The 27275-nt window shown below is 38.4% G+C and overlaps 1 protein-coding gene across 2 annotated transcripts in view; it reads right to left on the bottom strand.

Moving 5' to 3' along the window:
- Positions 1-234: 234 nt before the first annotated feature.
- The window catches only part of arhgef37 (Rho guanine nucleotide exchange factor (GEF) 37), a 37346-nt gene continuing 10305 nt past the window's right edge, over positions 235-27275 (bottom strand). For both annotated transcript variants that reach the window (XM_041990005.1, XM_041990006.1), the window contains 13 exons: positions 26418-26935; positions 23441-23570; positions 23003-23150; positions 22728-22927; positions 22462-22592; positions 21360-21464; positions 20061-20174; positions 19694-19863; positions 18226-18373; positions 18002-18130; positions 16588-16783; positions 15820-15989; positions 235-3724 (listed from right to left, as the gene is read on the bottom strand). In XM_041990005.1, the coding sequence (XP_041845939.1) occupies positions 3506-3724; positions 15820-15989; positions 16588-16783; positions 18002-18130; positions 18226-18373; positions 19694-19863; positions 20061-20174; positions 21360-21464; positions 22462-22592; positions 22728-22927; positions 23003-23150; positions 23441-23570; positions 26418-26924 (2367 nt within the window). In that variant the 5' untranslated portion in view covers positions 26925-26935 and the 3' untranslated portion in view covers positions 235-3505. The remainder of the gene's footprint in view (positions 3725-15819; positions 15990-16587; positions 16784-18001; positions 18131-18225; positions 18374-19693; positions 19864-20060; positions 20175-21359; positions 21465-22461; positions 22593-22727; positions 22928-23002; positions 23151-23440; positions 23571-26417; positions 26936-27275) is intronic.

A 27275-nucleotide genomic window follows, 5' to 3' on the forward strand; every position in this document is an offset into this window, starting at 1 on the left:
CTTCCACAGCAGCGGATGCAGCACAACATTCAAGTCAAAGCTTGATGCCTGATAGGTCTACTGATGGAGCTGGTGCAAGTTAAAGTCAAAATGTTTTGTTTTTTTCACATTTTTATATTTAAAAAATCCTTTCAAACACATATATATATATATATATATATATATATATATATATATATATATATATATATATATATATATATATATATATATACATATATATATATATATATAGGCTACATATGGACAAAACACTGCAACATAATGTGGCTGGTTTTAACATTCATTTGAACTACTTTAAGTACATAATATATCATTTTCATGTCGCTGCTGTCGGGGAAAAAACCTCCAATTTCAAAAATTTGTGATTTTTGTTTTCCTTCATAAATCAGTACTATTGGTCACCCTTTATGTCTGTCTGTTGTTTTACAAATATTTAACCAAAGATATATGATGTAAAACACAATATCAAGTTTGATGACATTAGTCCAACTATTACAAAACCATACAGTTTTTTTCATTTTGTGAAAAATGACAGTTTTGGAGATAGGAGGTTTGCGCCCAACAGCGGTGATATTCAAAGTGAAACATTTATGTGTTACAAAAAATATTTCACACTTCTGCTCTTAACAATTTTTCCTTCTATACCATCAACAACTTCTGCAATACATATTATAAAGTACACTTTTTAGGTGAAAGATAACTAGTGTTTGTTATTTACAAAAAGGCCAGTTTGATCAAATTTGAGTTATTTTAGCCATCAGATTTGGATATTTATGGAAATTTCTATGAAGGTTTTTTTTTCCATTAATAAAATGCAAGAGCTGGTATTTCTGTTCTTAAAAACATCGTTTATTGTTTTGCCAGATCAAAATCAGCTGTAGCCTCTAAACTGTACAAACCCCCAGGAGTGCTTGTTATACAGTAATCAACCAAATTTTAAGCTAGATATCTTAAACACATTTTAGGCAATGGATGTTTAAATTTGTGCTTTAGCCCAAATTTGTGGCCCTGTATCTGACAAAAATCACATTAGAATATAGTTATTGATATAAACTGATGAATGAACCCCTTAAACCTGTAATAGTTTAAATCTCGCATCATATCTGAGCCATCTTCCACCTAAAAACAAACTATATTAAATATTTTGACACTGGGTTGAGGCGTCCTGGAAGCAAGCTGTGTTACGCTGTGACTAAACGTTTTCATGGACCAATCAACTTGAAGAAATGCTTCAGTAACATGACCTGCTCTGACTCAACCGTTTCCATGGCAACAAATATTATCAGGTGCATATGAAAACAGAACTAGGTCGTCTCTGTCCTGTCTGGACTATTTTATGTCTATGATTTAGACCTCATTAGCTAAAAAGAACCTGATTGATGAATCCCAATTTTATTGTAGTGAGGGCTGAGAGGATTCAAACAGAACATCACAGCAGGAGACAGAGGCTGAAATCAAATCTGCTTATAGGAAGTGAGGGAAAAATAAAGGATGAGAAATAAATTCAAGCTATTCATTCTAAACTAAATTCAAGCTGACAGCTGAACATCCTGACTTTGTTCAAAAATAAATAAAAGTCTTTTTTTATCAAGCAGAAGAAAATCATGGATGGAAGGTATCAGTTTGTAATTTCTAAAAACTAAATCAAGTCGAAATATGCAAATGAGACTGCAGATAAAAGCGAGCGTTTGCAGACCTTAATGAGCTGCTGCACCTGACTGACATGAAACATGGCCTCAACAAGAGGGCTGCCAGTTGAAACAATAGAAAGCATTATTAAAGTCCTTCAAAGAGTTGTCGGCTGCATCTAAAATTTGCAGCTAGTACAAACAAAAGGGGAACGCTGTAAAAGGGAAACATCTGCCGACTGAGACAGACATCAAAATGTCTGGACTGAAAACTTAAAGAAATTGATTGAACATAAAAAAAACTGGAACAAAAGAAAAGGTGGATGACAAAGCTCCTTCCTGAAAAGCTGATCTGTCAACTGCCGTATATAACTTGTTACCTGTGATGAAAGATCATTTTTGTTCATTATTGAAGGTTCAAGACTCAGGAAATTAAAACTGCCCCAACAAAACCCAGAAGAGATGCAACAAAGAGATAACTGTAATTTCTTTGGTTCATAATTCCATTTCCTAAGCCAGAATAGTACATTTTTTTCCCATTGTTTTTTTTTTTTTTTTTTTTTTTTTGAATAAAATAATTTTGTGTCCGCTCTGAAAAAGATTAAAGAAAATCCTCCAATGTTACAAACTCCTTTTTTCTCTCTCTCTTGGTCAGGGATCATAGTTGTACCAGAATAAATGTCTTCCTCACTCTTTTTATATCTCCATTTCCCACTCCAGTGATCCAGCTGAATTTCTCTCCTATGAGGCCTTAGAGATATTTTACATGAACATCATATTACACAGTCTGAGATGATGACAGCATGGTGTACCTGTCAGTCTCCATACAATGCTGCTCCTGCCTCCAGGTGAAGAGGAGGAGACCCAGCACACATATACACAGAAAATCACCTGTCAACGCTGCTTCATATCAAACATCTCACACACACACGCACACATCATTTACGCTCTCTGTCTCAGTGTTGATGTTATCCTACTATAACCCAGGCTCTCTAACAAGAATATCCTGTGTGTCTTTTTCCCCTTAATTGTCCTTTACTCTCACTGAGGATCATGGAAAAATGAGTCAAGGTCATATCCAGACTTTTCTCCTTCATTCAGTTTGGATGAGCCTTGAACTATCCAGGAAATTCTCCAGAGACTGGAAACAACTATAACAGATTTTCTGTGCTACTTTGAGATTGTCCTTACACCTCCAGTCACAGCGAGTCTCTACTGCTCCTTAGTGTCCATGAGCAAGACGCTAGAAACCAGTCAGATCCCTGACTGCAACATCCTTCATTTCTTATCCAGTGTGTCACATGTGCTAGTTATTAAAGTCAAACAAAGACTTTCCACCAAAACAGATGGGAAAGTGATTAAATTAGGAGATTTGTACCAATGCCTTCTATTGCACACATCTCAGCTACTTGAGCCTGCAGCTTTGAACGAATGGCAGCTTGTGGATATAGATAAAAAGATTTTGTTTGTCAACAGAATTATTTGAAAATAAGGTCGTCTTCAGCTCCACAAGAGATTTTGGATACATGTTTTTGACTTTACAAAAATCAGGGTTATAATCACTCAATGGCCTAAAACATGGTCAAGAAGTCTGTACTAGTAAACTGAAGATATCAGTAAATGTAATTGTTTACTTACACTGGTTTGCACAGGAAATAGCTTCAAGATGTGAAAATTAATTTGAATGTTCCAGCTATGAGAATATAGTATGAGCACACACAGTGGCTGTTAACTGCACTGATATCTGGTTAAAAACACAACCTGACCATGTAAATGAAACAGTTAATGGTCAGGATGTAGAGACATGCTGTTTGTGAAGCAGCTGCAATGAAAAGGAAAAAAAAAAAAAGTAAAAATGCCTTCTTTGCTTCCTCCTAGATGTTTGGTAAGAAACCCACCGGTGGCCCCATCCTCACAGGCATGATAGCGAGGTAGTTGGAGGGCACATAGCCCCTCTGACCACCACTAGCCTCCACCAGGCTCCATTCAGGGTTTCCTCGCTTGTCATGGCGTTCCAGGACACGGACATGCTCACCAGCCCGAACAGAAACTTCATGGTTTCCCCTTGCAGTGAAATCATAGGCTGCCATAACCTGTAAGATAAAAAATAGAGTAAGTCTACCCCTGAATCATGACTATGATCTTTATTGACTTATATCGACCTTACAAGTCCAGCCTGTGCCAAATTACACATTTTTGTGCACCGCCAACTCTTCACATACTTTAATGATGTTAAATAAAACCAACAACAGTGAGACGATTAATAGACAAAAAATAAATAAATAAATAAAATCACTATTTCATTTTAAATTTTTTGACGACTTCGTGGTTCAGGTAGAATCTGGCTGCAGTCAGACAGACTGGCAATGTGGTACCTTCCTACAGGGTTGTAGGTGTTATAGAGTGTATTTTAGGAGAAAAGTGTGAAAAAATCACAACATAAAAGGTTTCTCATCTTTCTCTCCTCACAATCACCACTCTACTCATTCAAGCTTGAAACCCCCCTGCCACACCACCCTCTCTCCCTCCCTCTCCTTACTGCACCTCTGCCTCCAGTGATAGACCTGACAATCCTTCACCTGTCAACTTAACTGTAATCAGGTTGAGAAACAACTGAGAAGACTACACTCAGGCAAGGCAGCAGGACTGGATGGGGTGAGTCCCCGGGTCCTTAAAACCTGTGCCTCCTAGCACTGTGGAGTCTTACACTATATCTTCATGATGAGTCTGAGTCTACAGAGGGTCCCAGTGCGGTGGAAGATGTCTTGGATTGTGGACTACCTGACCGGAAGATCACGGTATGTGCACCTGCAGCACTGTGTGTCGGACACGGTGGTCAGCAACACTGGCGCACCACTTTTTCACCCTCTAAACATCTGAGACCTGCCACCTTCAGAAGTTTTCTGATGACTCTGCTGTATTCGGATGCATCAGTGGAGGAGATGAGGTGGAATATCAAGCTAGTGTGGACTGCTTTGTCACATAGTGTGAGAGCAGAATCATCTGTAGCTTAGTGTGACAAAGACTAAGGAACTGATTGTGGATTTTAGGAGATCCAAAACACCGGCGACACCTGTTTCAATACAGGGTGTCAATGTGGAAGTGGTGAAGGATTACAAATACCTTGGAGTGGAAATTGACAAACTGGACTGGATTAAAAACACTACTGCACTTTACAAGAAGGCCAGAGCCATCTCTATATTTTGAGGCGGCTAAGGTCGTTCAACATCTGCCGAACGCTGCTTTGGATGTTTTATGAGCCTGCTGTGGCCAGTGCTATCCTCTACGCTGTTGCATGCTGGGTCAGCAGGCTGACAGTTGCAGAGACAAACAAACTGATCCGCAAAGCCAGTAACGTTGTCGGGATTGAGTTGGACTCTCTGACGGTGGTATCGGAGAGGAGAATGTTGTCCATAATAAAGACAACACTAAACAATGCCTCCCACCCGCTTCAAAACCTGCTGATCAGTCACAGGAGTACGTTCAGTGAGAGACTGATACCACCTAAATCAGGGGTGTCTAAAGTCGGTCCTCGAGGGCCGCTGTCCTGCAGAATTTCCAAAGTTTCCTGCTTCAACACATCTGACTCAAATTAAATAGATCCAACAGCCTATTAGGTTTTGCACAATGACTCATCAATTTGAGTCAGGTGGTTTTGGAGCAGGGACACATCAACCCTTGAGGACCGGAGCTGGACACCCCTGACCTAAATGCTCCACTGAACGACACAGGAAATCATTCTTACCTGTGGCCATCAAACTGTACAACTCCTCCATATAGCAACAACATCCACTGTTATACATTTACACTTTACACTACATTTACATTTTACTGTCTATCATATTGATAATACTGTTTATATTACTCACTGTCAGGATTTATCCCACATCTGTTTATATAGATATTGTAATGAATTTGTAATTTTTCTTATTGTGATTGCTATCTTTATCTTATCCTTTCTTATTTGGTATGGAGTGACTGTGTGCACACAATTTCCTCTGGGATTAATAAAGTATTCTGATTCTGATTCATACTGTAGCCCAATGTTTCTCCATCCTGTGGCTCAGGACCCCTTGTCCTACATGTTTTACCCCCAATTTCCACTGGGTGCGTGTGTTCAGGATTGAGTTATTTTAGATGCCATTTACAGTTTACAAAAAAAGTGCTCTTTTTGTGGCCCCCCCCCCTCTAATTAAATTTTAGCTTACTTTGCTTACCATTATTTCTAATTCTCCAAACAGCAAGAGATCTGACGGTCTACTGCAGATGAGACTTCTCATGTATATGCCACAAACAAAAAATCCCTTTAAATGTTTTAGTTTTCCTAAGAATTTCTTAAGTGCAATCTTGAAATCAAATGTTTTACAATTCAGGAGGTTGTGGACTATAATCTTTCAAGGACCTTTAGTCTCTGAAGGAAGTTTTTGCAGACAAAATGCAGACTGTCCCTACATTCGTCTTGTTGCTATTGTATAGCATTCTGCAAAAGCTGGTCTAAGTTAAACTTTTACTTGACCAAGAGGAAAAAAGTAAGCATGAGAGGAAGCATGCAGATATATAAAAATGCAAAAAAAAAATAAAATAAATAAAAAATCTCTACTACAAGTCACTGTGATATTCTTTGAAAAGGTTAACCCACTAGTTATGTCTTGACAAATCCCAGCTCATCACCCCATACTCCCACATGCACAGAATGAAGGCTTCCTAATGAGCCCTGTGTTGGTACGACAGAGTGCCCCAGCAGCGCCAACAGCAGAATTTAGCTAGCTGCTCAGTGTCATTAACAAAAACCTTCATCTCAGCTTACCTCTCAGCTTTGACATTAGCTCTGCCCTGACAGTTTACACCAATTATCATTTAATTAGCATTGTGAAGCAGCAACATGCAGGAAAAAAAGGTTACTTGTCCATGATTATCAGCTGAGGAGAGATTCATGTGGTGAATATTTGCTGAAGCCAACTTTCTGATGGAGGTGAAAAACTAGAGAGGAGTGTTATATGGATAAGCAGCACCTCTGTTGATAAAAGGTCATGGCAAATTTGTGTATCCATAAAAGGGAAGCCTAACGAACAAGGATCAGCAACTCTGGTCTTTATCTTAAGGACACTAAGATAGATTTTTACCAATCAGAAACATGAACAGAATTAAAAGTTTAGTCTCCTGGAAAGACCAGGGGAAACTCATCCATGTATTCATCTGAAGTAGACTGGATTACTGTAAAGTAGGGCTGCACAATATTTATCGGAAAATTAAAATATCGGCCAGCATGGGGATATTTTTTTCGTGGTCCGATGGTTAAATTTTTCGGATAAAAAACCCAAATAAATTAATGAAATTTGGGGGTATCTTATTCAGGCAGAGTAACCCTAAAGCAGCCCTAAAGCAGAACCCAGGTTATAGTAAGTTAATAGCACATTTGGAGCCACGTTTCATCTTTCCAAGCCGACGCTTCTTCTCGGATGTGTCCCTCCTGGCCCTCAATGATATCGGTGCCACACAGATCCACCACTTGATCAACAAGAATAACTATATGTAAGTTTTACCACAGACATATGAATGTCTGATGTTAGTCCGGTCAGCATGCTAAGCTTGACAGCTCAGTGGTTGGTTCAAGACTTTAACATGAAAAAAGTAATGCTGCACGCTAGGAGGAAGTTAAATGTTAAAAGTGGGAATCATTGAAGTTTTTTTTTTTTGTTTTTATCATGAACTATAAGATTTTCAGAAAAACTCTCTATGATGTCTGATGCAGTGAAAGCATTCACAATTCTGTAAACCTTTGGTAGATTATTCACTTAATTTTTAGGGTGCACTTTATTTTATTTATTTGATTACATTTTTGTAATGGAGGCTGGCAGTTTGTCAGTACATAGAATTTCATATTTAAACACAAAACTTTTGGAGATAAACCATACATCTGCTACATAATTTTGAAGGGATGCACTTTGTTGATTGAATGGAATTGTCTTTTGCTGCTGTTATCTACAGCAAATGACCACATTAATGTTCAATGACATGAAAAAAATAAACATTTGAAGAGCCAAAACCTTTTGTTTGCTGTTATAGATAAGCCAGAGCTACTTAACCCCTTATCAAGCAGGGTCATTTTGGCAAAAAAGCCTGTAATTTGATCTCTCCAAATTAGAATTACTGCTGTTATTGAACCCTCTGGATTGTAAGTACAGGCTTGGGCTCTTTGTAAAGGCAACACTCTCTAGTTTCACCCACAGCAATCACAATCACTGTAGGTATTACTGATAAATAGTTATACACTTTAGAACACAGAAAAAAAAAATTTTTTGTCCTCGCCTACGAACAGAATGAGACCAATCTTGATGGGAAATATTGATGTTTGACCTATAGAGAGCCCTCAAAAGTAAGGAAAGTCAACATTTAAACTTTCTGCTTTTCTGTAAAAAAAAAAGGCTTTAGTGTTAGCGCTGTGGTTGTTGAGTGTCAAAATGGTTTATATCATAGGAAAGACGAGACTTTGAGCTTTAATTTGATGTGTATATTGTGGGTATTCATGACGGAGGGGCTTGCACACATGGCTGCAATGTTGTTGATTAGTAGTCATGTACCGGGACATCTGCATCGTAAGGGGTTAAATATCAGTTTTTCATTGCTGCATCCAGCACAAACTGCAGATTATAATATAAACATAAAAATATGAACTTATCGGTTATCGGTATCAGCCATGAGAAGCAGAAAATTATCGGTTATCGGTATTGTTTGAAATTTTTCATATCGTGCATCACTACTGTAAAGGTCTTTGACCAGGATTTCCTACAAAGAGTATTATACATCTGCAGCTCATTCAGAACGCTGCTGCTAGAGTTTTAATCAGGACTGAGAGATCTGATCACGCCCCACCAGTTTGAAATCTTGACACTGGATTCCAGTCAGTGACAGAATAGATTTTAAAATCCTTCTTGTTTACAAATCCCAGAACGGTTTAGGCCCAGAATACATCTGTGATATGTTCAGTGAATATAAATCTAGCAGAGCTAGAAAATATATACTTTTTGCTTTGTTTAAAGGAGTTATCACCTGGAAATTGCACTTTTTCCAAGTTAAAACGTGTATTGGTGTTTGACCAAAGTGTTAACTTCCCAGGAAAGCCTTTCTTTTGAAGACGGTCGAGTTTTTCCATATGGGCCCTTTGTTCACAGCAGAGCCACCAACAAGTGTAAACTCTCGCAAACATGTGATTTTAATTTGTTCCTGGGATTTCGTCAACACAGGAGGCTATCTGAATAAGCTAGCCCCTCTTCCACACCTAAAGTCACGCTTTAGGCGTGGAATGATATAATGATATAAAGTCATGCTTTACTGCTAATGCTAAGGTCGTGCCTAAAAGTTTAACCCCCTTCAATGTACAAATGAGCCCCGTGTTTTCTTTTTTATAAGTGGGGTGAAGGGCTCACAAGACAAAGTTGTGGTATTGTGGAACAAAGGTTCAGAACAAGGATGTTCGATTTTTCTTTTTGTTTAATAAGTTTTCAAAAAAATGTTTAAAGACACTGAGAGGACAGTGGATACATGAAAAGCCCAGGTGATGACACCTTTAAAGCTATTTCTTTACCAACTTTTAATATATTAACAAGATTAGTGTTTTATACTCCATTGTGGATTGCCAGTAATTAAAAGCAGGTTCTGTCATTTAAACAGAGTTTAATGCTCTGATGTCTAGCTAATATGAAAAGATTCAATAGAGATTTGAAGCGTTTCCTCTGGTGCTTGGCACAAGTATTTGCATGGCTTGCAAAGTACCTGTTAGTAGTGTGTCATCTGTCTTGTAACCAAAATAGTTCCAAATAGCCGGCCTGCTGTTCTTTAACATCCATATTTTAGTCGCTCCTCTTGCTGCCTTCCACCACCACACTGTTCCACCATCTCCATCTGCTCCATTGCTGCAGCCATTAACATCTACATAGAGCGGGCATCCATGAGGAGAACATTTGATTTGCCATTGATGCACACAGAGCATGATGCGCAGCACTGTTTGGAACAGCGTCACATCACTTCCTTAAAATATGTAGATATTATTGATTTATTATTGAACACAGTTTAGGCAGTTGTTGCAATATGTATATCGTGCATGCTAATATTGTGCTGAAGGTAAATTTTCTATATATTGTGCAGCCCCACTCTGCAGCCAGGGATTCAATTTTTTTGCAGTGATAAAACTCTAGAGTTGACAAAAGAACAGAAGATGATGAAAATGAGTATTTCATACACAATACTACAAACAAGATATGGTGTGTATGTTTTGTATATGAGTAGAGTCAGGGTCACGGTGGATGGATGGAAGGGAGGAGGAGGAAAAACCGCCTGTATAAGGTCACTGGAGCAATCACTCATTTTAACAGGAAAGGCATATCTCTGTCACACACAAGCACAGGTCCTCATAAATTGAGCAAAACACAGACCGTGCACACATGAACACATACATATACGCACACACGCATTCACCTATATAGCTCATGCACACACTCCCATAAACCATAATAAATTTACTGGCCCTGACACTCCTCTCACACTCACTTGGACACAAATGTAAATCAATCTGGCAACATGTGCACACACAAACACACACACACACGCACACACTATCAAGATTTATCTCAGCCTGCAGCCCTGCATCGCATAAATTACCTTGCAACCCTTCACACACTAACCGACTTACAAGGTTAAACAGCTAATTATGGACCTTTCCATTAATAACACACAAACATGCACTTAAACACACACACCCATCTTTCTATCTTTGCGAGAACACTCAGTGTTCTTATACTTATACTGTTCAATCCTCACCATTTAAAAAGTCCTCAGCTCCAAGGTAAAATAAAACAAACTACTCTTGGTCCTCACAAAGATAGATGTACAAAGACAGAAACACACAGAGACAAAAATGCGACAGATTGATGCTTTCATTGCAGAGTGGTGTCACATCCATCAGTCAGCACTTTGGACAACACACAAGGTCTTTACCATTTAATTTAGAAAATTACAGAAACAATTTGAAGTGTGACGTGTCATCATTGAAACACACAGTAGTAACCTGAAGTCTACGCCAATCAGACAGTGTTTCCTTTACCATTATATTACTCCCCCCACCCCCCCACAACGGCAATTACCACCCTCCCAAGAAGGTCAAGTTAATTTGATCCTCTCCTCTCTACATGGCGGACAGCAATACCCCCCACACACCATACAGCAGCCACCATTAAACGGCTGCCGCCACCACCCCAATGCCAAAAACCTAGGGGAAACACTAAATCAACTATAACATTATGACCACCTGCCTCGTACTGAGTACAATCCTTCTCATGAGGGTGTCCTGGAGAGTGAGGTAGGGTTTCTGTGGATTGGTGTCTGTGGAGTTTCAAGTCTAATAAACACCTTTGTTGTGTTCTTGAAGCCCTCCCTAAACAGTCTAAGAATGTGCTACAGAAAGCAGGTTTTCCCAGCAGAACACTGCATTAATGTGAGCAGTATTACATCATCTGTCCATGGTTTTAATAATATGGCTGATCCATGAATATCAAATACTTTTGTTCAAATTTCACAAATTTATTTATTTTCATTTTTTAGGTTTACGTTAAGTTGTCAAAATTAACTGACAGAGATCTTGCCGACCATTCTGTCTTCACATCCAGATGGTATGAAGATTATTGTCCACATGGGGTCTTTTGATATCCTGAGGAGGAAAACTGGCTCCGAGATCCTGAAGAAAGACTTTTCTCTGCTGTTGGAGAGACTGTGTCCATTTGGAGCACACCATGTTCATATTTCAGGACCCATTCCTACAGCGGGTAAAGGAATTGAACTTTTCAGTAGACTTCTTGGCCTGAACACATGGTTATCAAACGCATGTATCATCCATGGGATAAAGTTCATTGATAACTTCGATATCTTTTGGAACTGTAAGGAGTGATTCAGACCTGATGGTGTGCATCCAAATCTAACTGGATGCAGATTACTTGGTGCACACTTGCGTCATGCTGTTGGGACGGCAAACCCAAACATGAGTGTACAGATAAGAGCGAAGGACACAGCAGAGAGGCGATCAACTCCCAGCTCTCCCCCCTCACCAGACCCTCTTCTCACATCACCCAAGGTCTTCAAAGGATGTCTCTATCCCGGTCTGAACCCCAGCGACCACCATCTACCAATGGATGAATGGATCTAATCTGTTAACTTTACCTTGTATAACTCAGAATGCAACAGAGACCAGTGTAAACTTCATAAAGCTAGCTGTACTAAATGTTAGATCTCTGTCCAACAAGTCACTGTTAGTTAATGACTTCATCATTTCTCACAGTTTAGATTTTCTTTTTCTGACAGAAACATGGTTAACAGAAGACACAAGTGCTATAGTTCTTAATGAAACAGCGCCTCCTCATTTTAGTTTTATGAATAAATGTCGAAACGGGAGGAAAGGGGGAGGAGAAGCTGTCTTATTGAAAGATTCATTCCTGTGTAAAGAAATTTCATTTGGTGATTTTACGTATTTTGAATATCTTAGTTTTATTTTAAGGGGCATTCCTAAAATCCTATTTCTAATCATCTACAGACGTCCAGGACACTGTGCAAATTTTATTGATGAATTTTCTGAATTATTGTCGTTATCTCTACTGATTTTAACCATTTCATCTTAACTGGGGATTTTAACATTCACATAGATAACATGACGGATGGTAATGTCAAGGAATTTTCTTCCATATTGGACATGTTTGGTTTGTGGCAACATGTAAAAGAACTGACCCACATTCGAGGTCACATTATTTCAAAGGGTGTTGATATTTCTTCTGTTGCGGTCACTGACTTGGCCTTGTCTGACCATTTTTGTATTTTGTCTGATTTACTGATCACTCAGAATGTCCAACCAACCTGCTCCTCGATTAGGAAGAGGTACATTAATGAAAGAACAAGTGCTAAGTTTGTGGAGGCCATAGCTATGTTACCAACAACCAGTGCAGAGTCAGTTGATGGACTCCTGGATCATTTCAATCTGAAAGTCTTGAATGTAATGGATGCTGTTGCACCGATAAGAATCAAGAGCAACTTGAGCAAACAGAAAACACCATGGAGAAACACCACTGTGGTCACCAGCCTAAATAGAGAATGCAGAAAAACTGAGCGGAAATGGCGGAAAACAATGAGCTGTGCAAGGCCAGAGAGCTCCATTTATCTGAAATGATAAACAGGAACGTCAACAATTCTCACACTCTGTTTGCTATGATTGAAAAACTTACAAATCCTCCTGTACAGATAAGCCCAGAGCTCCTTTCCACTGAGAAATGCAACCAACTTGCCAACTTTTTTAACTAAAAAATTAAAACAATTAGGCAAAATATTAATTCCACACAGTCACACAAGAAAACTAGTCTGTGTCTAAAACCCGGAAATAATTGTGATGTTATGTCGCAATTTAATATGGTCAATTTAAAAATCCTACAAGAAACAGTTTGGCATTTGAAATCAACAACATGCACTCTGGACATGATCCCATCCGACTTTTTAAAAACAGTTTTTACCTCAGTAGAAAGTGATCTCCTACTTATAGTTAACAGATCACTGGCATCAGGCATTTTTCCCAAGTCACTAAAATAGCTGCTATTAAGCCACTCCTAAAGAAAAGGACTCTAGATGCCTCTATAATGGACAACTATAGACCTGTCTCTTACCTCTTTTATTTCCTAGATTATTGAGAAAGTTTTATTTCACCAGCTTAATGACTTTTTATATGAAAGTGGAAATATTGATAAATTTCAATCCGGCTTCCGACCTCATCACAGCACTGAAACAGCTCTGGTCAAAGTGTTAAATGACATTAGTTTGAATACTGATTCTGGTCAAGTATCAGTCCTGGTTCTGTTGGATCTCAGTGCTGCGTTTGATACTGTAGATCACAGAATCCTGTTGCACAGGCTGGAAAACTGGGTTGGACTTTCTGGAGCGGTCCTTAACTGGTTCAGGTCCTATTTAGAAGGCCGGAGTTATTTTGTGACGATCGGCAGCTATGAATCCGAGCGAGTGGCCATGACTTCTGGAGTTCCCCAGGGGTCAGTCCTTGGACCTCTTCTGTTCAACTTGTATATGCTCCCTTTGGGTCAAAAATTACAGAACTACAGCATTAATTATCAAAGTTATGCAGATGATACACAACTTTATGTGTCTCTGTCACCAGATGACTGCAGTCCAACAGACTTATTGTGTCAGTGTCTGGAGCAAATAAACACCTGGATGAAGGAGAATTTTCTACAATTAAATGAAGACAAAACTGAGATTATTCTGTTTGGTAGCAAAGAGAAGAGGGTCAGCATTGGTAAACACCTGGAGACTCGGGCTCTTAAAATCACCAACCAAGTTCGTAACCTTGGAGTGTTGATAGACTCAGACCTGACTTTCAGCAGCCACATCAAAGCTTCACTAAGAACCTTTTTACCAGCTCAGAAACATCAACAGAATTAAAAGTTTAGTCTCCCAGAAAGACCAAGAGAAATTCATCCATGCATTAATCTCCAGTAGGCTGGATTACTGTAATGGTCTTTTAACAGGTCTTCCTAAAACGAGCATTAAACATCTGCAGCTCATCCAAAACGCTGCTGCTAGAGTTTTAACCAGGACTAAGAGATCTGAACACATCACACCAGTTTTGAAATCTTTACACTGGTTTCCAGGCAGTCACAGAATAGATTTTAAAACCCTTCTGGTTGTTTACAAATCCCAGAATGGTTTAGGCCCAGAATACATCTGTGATATGTTCAGAGAATATAGACCTAGCAGAGCTCTTAGATCCAAAGACTCTGGTCAACTCTGGTAAACATGGAGAAGCAGCATTTAGCTGTTATGCTGCAAACAAGTGAAACAAACTGCCAGTGGAGATTAAACTTTCACCAAATGTAGAAATTTTTAAATCCAGGTTAAAACATTTCTTTTCTCATGCGCCTAAGCATAAAATCTGCATGTTAACTTTTTAATTTATCTTGCTTTTATTATTTTTTATTATTTTATTGTGATTATGTGTTGATGCCTTTTACTATTTCTAAATATCTGTAATGCCTTTGTTTTATGTAAAGCACTTTGAATTGTCCTGTACATGAAATGTGCTATACAAATGAACTGCCTTGCCTTGCCTATTCAGGGTGTTGCAGTTCTTCTGTTTGAGGGCTGGGTTCAACAAAGGGTGTCAGCAAGGTGGCAAAGTTCCCAATTTAACACCATATCCCACAAGATTCATTCCTAATCACTCATCTATTGTTGTTGCAAATTCACTTTGAAATTCAGTTTTTAATGGACTTGTTGCATTAAAAACCAATTTTTTTGTTTCCACTTGCATGCTGATGACACCCAGCTTTTTTGGTCTATGGAGCCTGATGAAACTAATGGATAATTAGAGTTACAGGGTTGTCTTGGAAATATAAAGCATAGCTTATCTGTCATTTTCTAAAACTCAAAATCATAGTTCCTGGTTCAAAAAGCCCCAAAGACTCACCTTCAAACCTTTAGTTATCCTGAACAGTTTTTTCTTGGCTCCTGTTTGGAGTAATCTTCAACCAAGACTTGTAATTTAAGTCGCACACAAGTTGCTGTGTTTCATTTTAAGTAACATAACCAAACCAAGAAGCACCTTTTCTGTAAGTGCTGCTAAGAAATTGATCCGTGCATTTCTCAAGTACAGACCTGACTGCTGCCATGACATTTTAGCTGGTTGCCCAGAAACGTCCCTGAATATCTTTCAGCTGATCCAAAACAACTCTGCTGGAGTGCTGACAGGTCATAATTGCCCTGTATTGGCCTCTAAAATTCTTCTGACAACATATAAAACTCTAAATGGTATTGCTCCATCTTACAGTAAAGATCTAAAGTTCCTGACAATGCCACAAGATCTTTTCACTGACTGCAGGTTTACTGCAAAAAATCTGAAGCAAATCTTTTATCTTAACTTAAAAACTCTTTTTAACATTTTATGACTGATTTTATTAATAGTTTATAATTATATACACCATTAAAAAATATATTCTTTTTTTTGCTAGTAAAGCACTTTGATTTGCAATTTGCTTAAAAGCAGTGTCATATAAATGATATATATCATTGCTTCTGCTATGCTAATGTGTTGTTGTTACTGACACATGATCCTGGCACAGCCAATAAAGCAATAACCTAAACACTGAGTTACCTGGAAACGTGGCTGGCTCATGACTCCTAGTGGCTGGCTCTCTGGGGTGTAGGAGTGTCTTCTGATTCCAGTCACACCTAATGGCATGTTGAGATGTGGTGAAGGGGGCGGGTCCTCTGCTGCCTGGTGATAGCGAATGAGCTTTGAGGAAGAAACGTAGCCTCTTCTTCCTGATCAGACACACATATTTGGACTTAGAGGATCCATATAGAGGATTAATTTACATATTTTCACCTGACCAAATATTTTAAGTAAACAAAACCTTTTGCTCTTACTGATTTTTTAAAAATCCTACAAACTTAACCATACTTATTATTTGGGTAAAATAGATTATTTTTTTAATCATTTAGTCTTATATATCTTAAAACAAACCAAAAAAAAAACAAACCAAAAAAAAAAAAAAAAATAGTATAAGACTGGCTTGCAGACTAACCTGTGTAAATAAAATAAAGCCTGGTAGTTGGTTTAGTGTAATGACAGGATACAGCCAAAAGAGGGCACCAAAGTGCTGCATTTAGAAAACCTCAAATGATAAAACCAGTATCCACCTTCCTTTCATCAACATTTACAATCTATTTTGGTAAGAAACCTGTAGAAAACCGTGTAGTTCTCCATACTGTTCATAAGTCATTCCTAACAAATAAACTGCGTTTGTTTTCCTCTTAAAGTCAACCATTCCGATTCAAGTGTCCATGATAACTACAGCACAAACTGAAACTGGAAAGTTGAGTTTGCGACTGGCAGGAATCTAAAAGGTTAATATTTCACCTCCTGCATCAACCAGCCATCTCCGTTTGTCTCCACGGGTGTCGGCCTCGCTTATGATGGCCACCAACTCGCCCTTAGCCAGGTTCAGGTCCAGGTCCCGGCTTCCCACCACAGTGCTCATCACCTGGTAGATCTTTCCAGAACCATGTTTATCGGTCAGCTGCTTCAGGCGGTGTTGAGAGGATGGGCAGAGAGGCTGGCGGAAACAAACACAAAACCTCTGGGTTTAAGCCGGCGTGCATTTTCATGTCATGAACATCGTAAACATAGAAATTTATAAGGTGAACTAACATATTTCTAAGTTTTGGGATTATTGCATTATTAGAAAAAAAATAAAGTTTTACTTAGAAATCACAAATTCATATTAAAAATAATTATAAATTAAACACAAACTGCTCAGATATTTCCCATCAATAAATGCGTAAACACACTAGAAACAAAACAAAACGCTGCAGAATAAGAAGAAAATTCAGAACCTTTCATCTACGAGTAAGTTAGAATCACACCAGAATAACATAAAGCTGTAGACATGATTACTCTTAAGTTTTCACCCAAAAACACGATGCAACAACATCCTGTGCTATCAGTAGGCTATTTTTGTGAGTTGTTTTGCATGTTTCCTTAAGTATGTCACACTAAAAGGCTTTTAAAAGGTGGTAAAGCAGGAAATACTGGCAAGACAAAAGCATGGTATTCACCTGCAAAGGAATAGTGCAAATACCAGTCCAGTGATTATACACATAAGAAACAAAAAATGCATGTTGCTTTGTCTCTAGTAAATACCTGTTCATCCATCCTTTTGTTCACACAATCTAAGATGGAGAAATATCACTGCCATCAAACCAAGTTAGGTTAGTTTAAAATAAAACTAAAATAAAATAAAAATACAATGACTGAGGGATCTGGTTTTGACTTGTTTGAAGCATTAAATTACAATGAAGTCAGGAAGCCCAGTTGCAGCTTCAAATTTCTTTTAGTTTTGTGCTGTGAAATATTGAGATTTAAAGGGCTTAAGTGATATTTGCTGGTTAATATTAGTTTCATAGAACTTGAACCAATTAGCTCATTCAGACGTACGACCCCTTCCAAACATGGAAGCTAGTATAGCCATATGGTGCTTCAGGTCATGATGGGTTTAAAAGTGCATTTGTCTTGAGCATTTGTTGTTTATGTGGGGTATAAAAAAAGAAAGAAGAAGAAAACGAGATGAGATCAGGTGTCCAATGACAGCTGTAGACCGGTGTGTTACTGTGCAGTCTGCTGGTGACTGTGTACTTCTGGTGTTTTAGCTCTTGTATGAGGGTCACACATCAGCTCTGTGTTGTATGGATATTATTTATTAAATAACAAGAACAAAACATTTGCTTCATTTCCTAAACTCAGAAGAAGTGTGAAAGCATCATTATTCTCCAACCTGGACGGCTGGCGAGTTGAGCGAAACCTCCACAGTTTGACATAAAATCTGCAGTTTCGTTGCACCCTTAAGCACAGAAGACTCCGCCCATTCCCAGAATTCACCAGGTTGAAGAGAGCTGTGAGGGAGCTGCAAGGAGACATGGAAAAATGATCACAACCTGGTAACATGAATATTTAAAATTTTTCAGTGATGTTGATGAATGTGTGGTTTTAAGGTTGTACCTGTTGTGCAAAGCTCTGGAAAAGCTGCTCCATGTCTGCAGCCAGGTCTTTATGTAAACAGCTGAACGTCCCCAACATGCTCCAGATCATCTGCAGAGCCAAGCCGTTAAACCGAGGAAGCTCATTGAGGAGCAACGTGTTGATTGTCCTGAGAAAGAAGAGGAGTGGGATTTGCATTTTAAATCTATAATTAATAAAAAACTAAAAAAGACTGACTTTTTTAAGTTGTGATAACTCTTGGCAATACTGGAAAGAGCAAAATATCTTCAAATTAAAAAAAGAATTTCGAAGCTATGATTGCAAATACAGTATACTTCTGTTTTAGAGTAACTCAAACAATCTAAATCCCGGTAGCTTTCTAGGTTACATTAATGACAAACAAGCCACTTAATCCAATAACCCTGGAAGCAGAGAGATCTCTGTGTGGTGGCTACATCATAACTATCAGCATTTTGTTTTAACAAGTGGAATTGAGAACCTACCAGTCCACCGTTTATGGTTTTACATCTACTTACTGCTTACTCTGGTTGCTGTTGGCTCATTCCACCTCAAGCTAAGTTTCAACCAATCATCTAAAAGCCTAGGAGCTGTTAGCTTATCAGCATGAATGCAGGACGATATGACGAAAAGGTGCTAACCAATTCTTCCAATCAAGGCAATCCAATACTACACGCGGTGAAACTGCAGATTACCTGTAGAAATACCTACAGTCGGCCACACCAAGCTCTGAACAGGAGACACACATATATTCTTGAACTATCTTTTGATTCAGATTAATTTCTACACGGCCAAGCAGATGAAAGCATGGAAAAGCTTGGAGACCTTTAACTTCTTTGTGTGTAGGTGGGTCAAGTAGCTGGGATTCATGACACAACCTGCTTTATTTCTATATAACACAAACACACCTTCGGTTTAGGATAAAAGTTTGTAGCAAAAGGTTTAAAAACACGTGAACATGCAAAGATGTCAAAGAAAGATGAGGAAGCGTTAGTACATGTACACAGTCTCATCCATCAGTGGTCCTCCTCATGACATCACTTCTCTTTTATGTTATAACCAGTGTTTGGAGTGAAGCTCTAAGCTCCAACGACTCAGTCATTGTACCAAAACTGCACTAAATCACCTGGTAAATCTGTGATAGAAGTTGAATCATACTTTTAATAAATAAATATATAAAAGTCTCTCCATGCTGACTCCTAATTGAAAAACAATCTACACTTAATAAAATTAAACTAAAAAACAAAGTAAATATCAATAGAAGAATTTCTTTTATTATGTTTTGCTGTTCTAAACATTTTTAGGTTGTCTTTTCATCTATTTTTGCCTTTCCCATGACATCCCTCTACACGGCAGACTCCATTACAACTCTATGCACTAGCTGATTATGCAAATTAGATGATGACATCATTTAGCGACTTCTAGCGACACCGCAGGTCTCATTCTGTACATTTAAAAACTCTTTCTCTACCTGTATGTGTTGGCCACAGCCTGTTCCTCATAGCTCAGGTTAGATTTGGCTTCTATCACTTCGTAGTCTAGCAGCTTGTCGAGCCTCTTCCTGATCAGGTTCCTCGGGCCCACCAGGAGGTCACGGAGTGCACACAGGGGCTTGTAGATTAATGTTCTCATCCTCTTCTCCTGGAGGATGAAGGGAGGACAATATTGCAACCTGATATCCCAGATATATGCTAGAAATCTGCAAAGTTTACGGTTTGTACTGTTTTTTTTTTCTTCTTGTTTTTTTGTTTTGTTTTTGTCTTTGTGTGTGTGTGTGTGTTTAAGCAAAGTATCTGAGTACATCTTCTACCAGTGGGAACTAAATGCAAATAACTCACAAATGTAGGAAGGATCCATTGTCTCAGAGCAGTAGAGATCTCCTTGTAGCAAATGGGTGCTTTCTCTCCATCCATATCCAAATCAAACTCTTCTGTCTTGCAGGCCAAGAACCCCTACAGACATTAGCATTGTACAGGCTGAAAACACTCATTTAATCATGTTGTTTAAGTAAATCATTGGTGAGCTGAATTAGGTTTGTTAAAATAACTTTTTTTGCCCAAAAGCAACTGCCTTTACAAAAGGAAGAAATGGGCCAGCAGGTGAATATAAATATAAATATATATAAAGATAAAGATAAATTCATATAAATATAAATATAAATTCATATAAAGAAAAAGATAAATTCATATAAAGATAAATATAAATTCATATAAATTCAAGATTCAAACACAAAAAACCCACTTTTCTAATTGAATGCACAAGAAAGAAATAAAGACAGAAATGATAGAAAAGCAAAAGCAGTGGAAAAATAAGAAAGATTAAAAAGTGTGGTTTCTGTTGCTTGGACACAGAAACAGGAAACCAAAAAAAAAACTTGGGAGGATCGTTTTAGAGTGAGGCAGGACACAGAAAGTCATGTTTGACCTCAGGATATTAAAGGAGTCTGCACAGTGTGACTCAAACATAAGACCAACTGTACAGAAATAAATGTTCACTAATATTCCACTTCCTCTGGAAACTAACTGGACTGGAAAGACTTTGGATCTTGTGTATGGCCACGCTGGAAAAATCTAAACAGAAATAAGTATGTGGCGTTTGTTGGAAAATACATAACGTTAAACCAAAGAAATGTATAAGGTGTTTTATTCATGTTTGAGAAACTGACATGGTGGAAAAAAATGAAGTTAATTAAAACAAACATCTAGAACCACCTCAGATATGACAATTTATGATGCAGATAATGGGAAGGAAAAAGAAAATTGATCTGAATGTTTAATCTGTAACAGGGGTCCGCCTCAAAACAGCCGGAAAGGAACAAGACAAAACAGGAGATTGGGTCTAGTGAAGCTTCGGTGAAGCTTTAAACACATGTTTTACATCCAGCTTACAACTGGCTGCTATAATCTGGAGTTTAGACCCTTGAACAAGAGAAAACAAAGTTCTTTACCTAAAAGATTGTTTACTATGTTCGGGATACACACAAGGATTTACACAACACTCTGAGTTTCAGGCCTCAATGTCTCCTAATATGATTTATAATACACACTACTGTGTTAAAAGACAGTTTCCACAAAAGCCTTTAGAGTTTTAATCTTCCAGAGACTGGTATTTATATTTTACCATAACAATTAAAATACCTGCAAGTGAAGCAAATACATCTCCACATTTTCATGAAGTGTCAGGATCCCATTTTCCAGAACGCAGAAGAAACCTTCCATGGCATCAAACTCCTCATCCACCAGCTGTAAAAGAATGCAGACTAAGTGTGTATGGACATAAGGGTAGAAGAATGAAAACATGATTGCATAAATGTTGTAAACATTTGTTGTAAAGACGCACTATGTAATTTTCCAACCTTAAAACTCTGGGTCCCTGACACATATGAAGCACAGAGACATTTATTATGTACATTTCTGTTGCTGCCCAGCAGCATCCTGACGCTGACAAACAGCCCTCACAACCTTTGCTTCCAAGACGCCACGTAACGTTATAGCTAAGTTTTCCATTTAAGCAAGCAAGCAGCTATCAACACACTGGACGTTTCGAACGTGCACAGTGGCTGATTCATCAAAGTAACGCAAGATCAAATTATCAAAGGAAGAAAAGAAAGAGAGAAAGAGACAGAGCAAGAGATAAGACATGAGTCAACATAAGTACATAAGTATTTTTATCATTTGCAGAGAGCTCACAGTACAGATAGGATGCAAGATGGATGCCAAATTCCCCGTCATTAGGGGGCATGTTACTGAGAAAAGTTGCCAAACTTAGTTCATGTTTCAATTGTTAGAAATGCACTTACTGCTTTCATAATATTTCATAATATATTTTCAAATGTTTGTCACTGCTCACATTTAGCTACTTAAATGTGATGAAGCTGTGATCACTTTGTAAAGTTCCTTTATATCTGGCTGAAAATGGACTTCACGATGAACATCAGCAAAATCAAAAGGTGAAGTTAAAGGAGCACCAATAAAAATGCAGGACATGTACAAGGAGGTCCAGATATAAAGTCTTTGATCAGTACTGTGAAAGCTAACAGATGTGTATCAGACCAGAACAAACTGCTGTTTAAATAACGGATCATGTCATATTGTCTTTGCCTACATTCCTTGTAAATCATTCATTACTGAGGTGAAGCTGAAGGCAGTGTATGCACACAGAGACTTCTTATTGTTTAGATGCCAAACAGCCCTTCCTGGGCAGTGATTGGTCGGGGTCAGTTACAGAACAGCGTCCTACCTTAGCAGCTATTCCAGTCTCATGTTTGATGTGCTGGCTGAGCCTCGCTGTCTTTTTTGCGATGCTGTGGGTGTTGAGACGGTTGATCTTGTCCTTGATGGTCAGGGTTTCCGTCTTTTTGTATTTGTCAGCTAGAAAGCAAAGTAAGAGGGGGACTTCAAATCTGTTCAGCACTTGCACAAGGTAACTTTGTGTCAACGCCGTTTCCTTCATCAGAAGAAGACAAAATCAGATGCTTTCACTGTCCTATTTGGGGAAAGTCTCACCAACTTCTCTGAAGCGTTTGTACTCATTGATGCGACAGTTTAGGGCGATGGAGGTGTGAGCAGTCTGCTCCAGGAGTGCATACGCTGTGTGAGAGGGATCAGTGTGTTTCTGGATGGTCTGCAGGAGGAGGGGATAGCGGGCAATTCGCTGCACAGGCATCACTAAGAAGAAGCTCAGAGAGGTGGCGTTGACTTCAGGCCTGGAGGAAAAGTAATAAATGTTACATGTGCAATATTTTCCATTTGTGAGACCAAAGAAAGTTATAGAAACCTACGCTGAGGCCTTGATGATTTTGACAATATCATTCCAGAGCGCCTCCTTCTGTTTGTAGCTGTTCTCCACTATTGTAACCTGGTTATAGTTGGTCAAGTATTCCTTATAGGCTGCTTCAATGTCTGATGACAGGCTGAGGAACGAACCACCTGTCAGGAGAGAAAAATGTGTATGTACTTATTTACAGAAAGGAAATACACAGAAAATAAAGCAACATTAAAATCTGATTCAAATTTTTATCAGACAAGGAAGCAGCAACTTTAAAATACTTTAAAATTGGCTTCTTCCAAGATGGAATGCTGATATTCAAGTCCCAAGAAATATCAACACACAAAACTACTATAACCAGAAAACAGAGACAATCCAATGCAACGATATTAAAGTTTGTGGGATAAAACTGCTTGATAGAGATTTTAAAGACGTGTACAGGATCCCTTACAGAGCATTTCCAGGAATTGAGGGTCTCCAGACTGGGCCTGCCTCTGGTCCAAAAGGCTGAGGAAACGACTCGACACGTCAATCACCTCCTCTATGTAAAGAAACATGCTGTCCAGGTTGGCTGGAGGAGGCTTTAGCAGACATGCAGATAGAGGAAAATATAAAAGCACATGAAAAAGCAAAACTGCACTGCAGCAGTGTAGTGCCTTAATGCATACTGGGATCATGGGGGTTAAATATGGTGCGAAAACCAGTTTTAGTCCAAACTCAAAGTTTTAACTTCATTTTAGCAGTCATAGAATATAAAAAATATTCATCCAACTTGCCTAAATACATCAGCTTATATTCTACAGCTCTTGTGCATGTAGCTCTAAAATGATATAGATGATTCTATGTAAACTATGAAGTGAAATTAGTGGTGAAATGGTTACATATTAGATGATTAATAAACGTGTGCATAACTTCAGGAAGTCAGAAATGTATGTTTAAATCCACAAATAAATATCATGCAGTTTGAATACATGTTTGTATGTATAAAAGTTACTTTATATTACAAACTGAACAAAAATTTCTATTAAATATAGATTTTTACCCTCAACCTCACAGTGATAACTTTCAGGTTCAGCATGCTGCCAAATATTTATAACTGCAAGATGTTTTCAACCAAGCATTTTATTTCAGAACTAACTTATAATAATTTAACATTGACCTTTGTAAAATCATGATAACAGAGATTTCAGCTGATACAGTACAATTTTGCTTCACCTTTGGCACATGGTGCTTACTTTGGTCATTTATTAATTGAATCTTTAATCTGTGATCAAACCAAAACAATCCCAGAGCTGTTGGAGGTAAAAACATGTTTAACTCAACATTTCCCAGTCTAAAAAAGAAGAAAATTTAACGGAGTTGGGTCTGCAGAAGTCTTGTTAGTCCAATGAGTCCTCAGCTGTTATGAACGTGGCAGGAATGATGAGTCCAAAGTGAAAGTTCATCTAAACTCATCCTTCAGAGGAACTTTGATGAAGGGAATTTTGTGACATATACACATCATTCCTTTACTTCATACTTCATTTTCCCCCAACAAATCAAAAAGGTTTTATAAAAACGGGAAATTGAAATTTTCTGCATATTTGTGGACAACATAAAGGCCAAGATAAAAATGGAAATCTATAAAAAAAAAAAGAAAAAAGAAACACCATTGTGGCTAGTAATATTTAAATGCTAATTTTAGAATTGTTAGTTTGAGGTTTACTACATCTCAACTAATAAAACATTTAAACTATAAAACATGTTTTCAGTGATTCTGCTTCTTGCTGAATGCAGCTAATGAAGATGCATTTTGTCCATCTCGGTCTATTCTAATGAGGGAAAAGTGGGCAGGCTGACTCACGGAAGAGAGAACAATCTGCACATTGCCAGAGAAAACAATTCAGCGTCTTATCGGCCTCACAATGCCAGTATTCATGTGGCATCTTTCGCTCTCCAGCCTTTCTCCATTTGTCCTTCATCCATCATTTTATTCTTTTACACGCATTTTAATTTGTATTTTTCACTAAACATGTTTTTCAACCTGGCTCTTATTTTCTCACTGCAAATATGCCATTTACAGTTGAACAGCTCATTTCTTACAACCTTAAAATATAGTATTCACTGATCATTTACTTCCCTCACAGGCACCCAGCTCCTTTACCCTTTCAGAGCTTTCCAGTTTCTGATTCTCTTTTCCTTCCAGGTTGTTTTATTTGCATGCTCATCCACAGTTTAGGTCTCGCAGCCCATAAAACCTGATTCCATTATGGTTTATGATGGCCCCATTTCATTACCACTGTGGTAATGAATGACTATTTTACTGCAATAAGCAATACCTCAGACATAATGAAAAGCTGATGATAAAAAGGCCACAGCAGAGCAGACTGTGGGATTGCTGCAGCGTTACCTCAACATCGGCAACTTCAAAGATATGCGAAACAGCAATGTGTACCCAGTTTCTTCTATAAAAATGTTTACATTGTGCAAAATGTACTTCAGGTTGCCCAGACAGTCCCATATGTTTGCACTCTGAGACTGTACAATGTATACAGCTATGCTGTGCAAGCCCCTGTTTGCAGATGTTATGGGCAGACCAGGGCATTGGCTCATAAAACGGATGATAAACCATGAACCACAGTGTAATAAAGCAGGCTCAGAAACACTGAAGGTACACTCTACCTGTTCGTGTGAATCTAGAGCAGGGAACAGCCAATGTTTTGGCTTTTTAATGTAGTCAGCAGGTGTTCAGAAAGGGGCTCATTTTAAAATTAGTCCCAAATTTAAAAAATATATCAACGACCTTCACTTATTTTCCCTTAAAGTACCTGATTCTTCTGACACTAGACAAAATATAAATAAAAAGGTCGCTTCCGCTAAATTTCTTGGTTTCTTGAAAAATGAAGTTATAATGTTAATAAAAAAAATTTTTAAAAAAACTATCTAAACCCTTTTTAAGTGCTTTCTCTATGCAGTCAGGGAAATATAAGTGTGTTCTTCTCTCTGTGTTAGACTGGTGATGGTATTTAAATGCAGACCTTTTCCTTACTTAAACAAGCTCACACTCATCACTGCACCTTACCGTCTCTGCAGAAACGACCTCTCTAAGCCAGAGAATAATAACTGTTGTATACTGTAAACATAATGTTAGTTGGGCAAACTATTAAAATTACAGCCTTTCACTCATACGACACCAGAAAAGATTATAGAACAGCTACAACCAGATGTCAGATCTTTTTTTAATCGTCCCTTCATTAAATGAGACTCAAACCACCATCATCTCACAGACGCTGATGCCTTCATGAACACAACTGGCCTGAAAGACACCTGTTGCTGTTTAACACCCATTTTAGCTAGAAGACAAACACTAGTTTTAGTTCATTGGAACCTTTTTCTACCCCCTTTTTGAGTGTGCTAGCCATCAACAACAACCCACCAGTCATTCATACCTGTAGTTTCTGCAGGTTGCTCCTGATTGTCACAGTGCTGACTTGCAGCATTTGAAGGTAATTCCTCTCCGACTGGACCAGCTCTTCTATAGCCATCTGCTGTCTCTGAGCAGCCCTTTCTTTAGCTGCTGCTTCCTCTTCCTCAGACTTCTTACGGGCCTCTTGTGCTTCCTCTGCCAACCTCTCCTCTGATATCGAGTTCTCCTCTGAGAAACTATCATGTGAGGAGAGTCTTACATGTATTTGAGCAGAATTAATATCTTCACATTCTGAGAAATCAGCTGGCGATTTCACAAACACAGACTCCTGCATAGTTTCCTGCTCTGAGCTGAATTTCTCGTCTCCATCTTGGTCCTCTTCCTCTGTGGTTCCATCTCTTTTCTGGAGCTTTTCAGTCCCTGAACTTTTCTTAGCAACCTTTTCTGCTGCTCCTGATGAATATCGGGATGCTGCTTTAGGGAGAGGCAGTGTGAAGGAAGAGGGCTGGGGCCTCGTGGGAACCTCCATGATGGTGATCACTGTCAAAGAAAAACACTATTAAAAAGTGTGCACAATTCTTGATTATCATAGAAGTCTACAGTTAAGAGACCAGCTTACTGGCTGGCAGAAAACATGGCTTCACAACAGAGCTCTTACTGGAAACAGTGGAAAGGATTATAAACCTTTTTTCAGGAAATGGATCCAAATGACATGTGGCAAAAGTCTTTTTTTTGTTTGTTTGTTTGTTTTTTGTTAATCATTTTGGACTTTGTACAATTGCAGTTGGAAGGCTTGGTCCATTACAAAACCAGTTTCTTAGCTCCACTTTTTTTTGGGGGTGAAAAAAAAACACAAAAAAGGAAAAAAAAAGTATCTGTA

Source organism: Melanotaenia boesemani, chromosome 7 (assembly GCF_017639745.1).
Source record: "Melanotaenia boesemani isolate fMelBoe1 chromosome 7, fMelBoe1.pri, whole genome shotgun sequence".
Taxonomy (NCBI): domain Eukaryota; kingdom Metazoa; phylum Chordata; class Actinopteri; order Atheriniformes; family Melanotaeniidae; genus Melanotaenia; species Melanotaenia boesemani.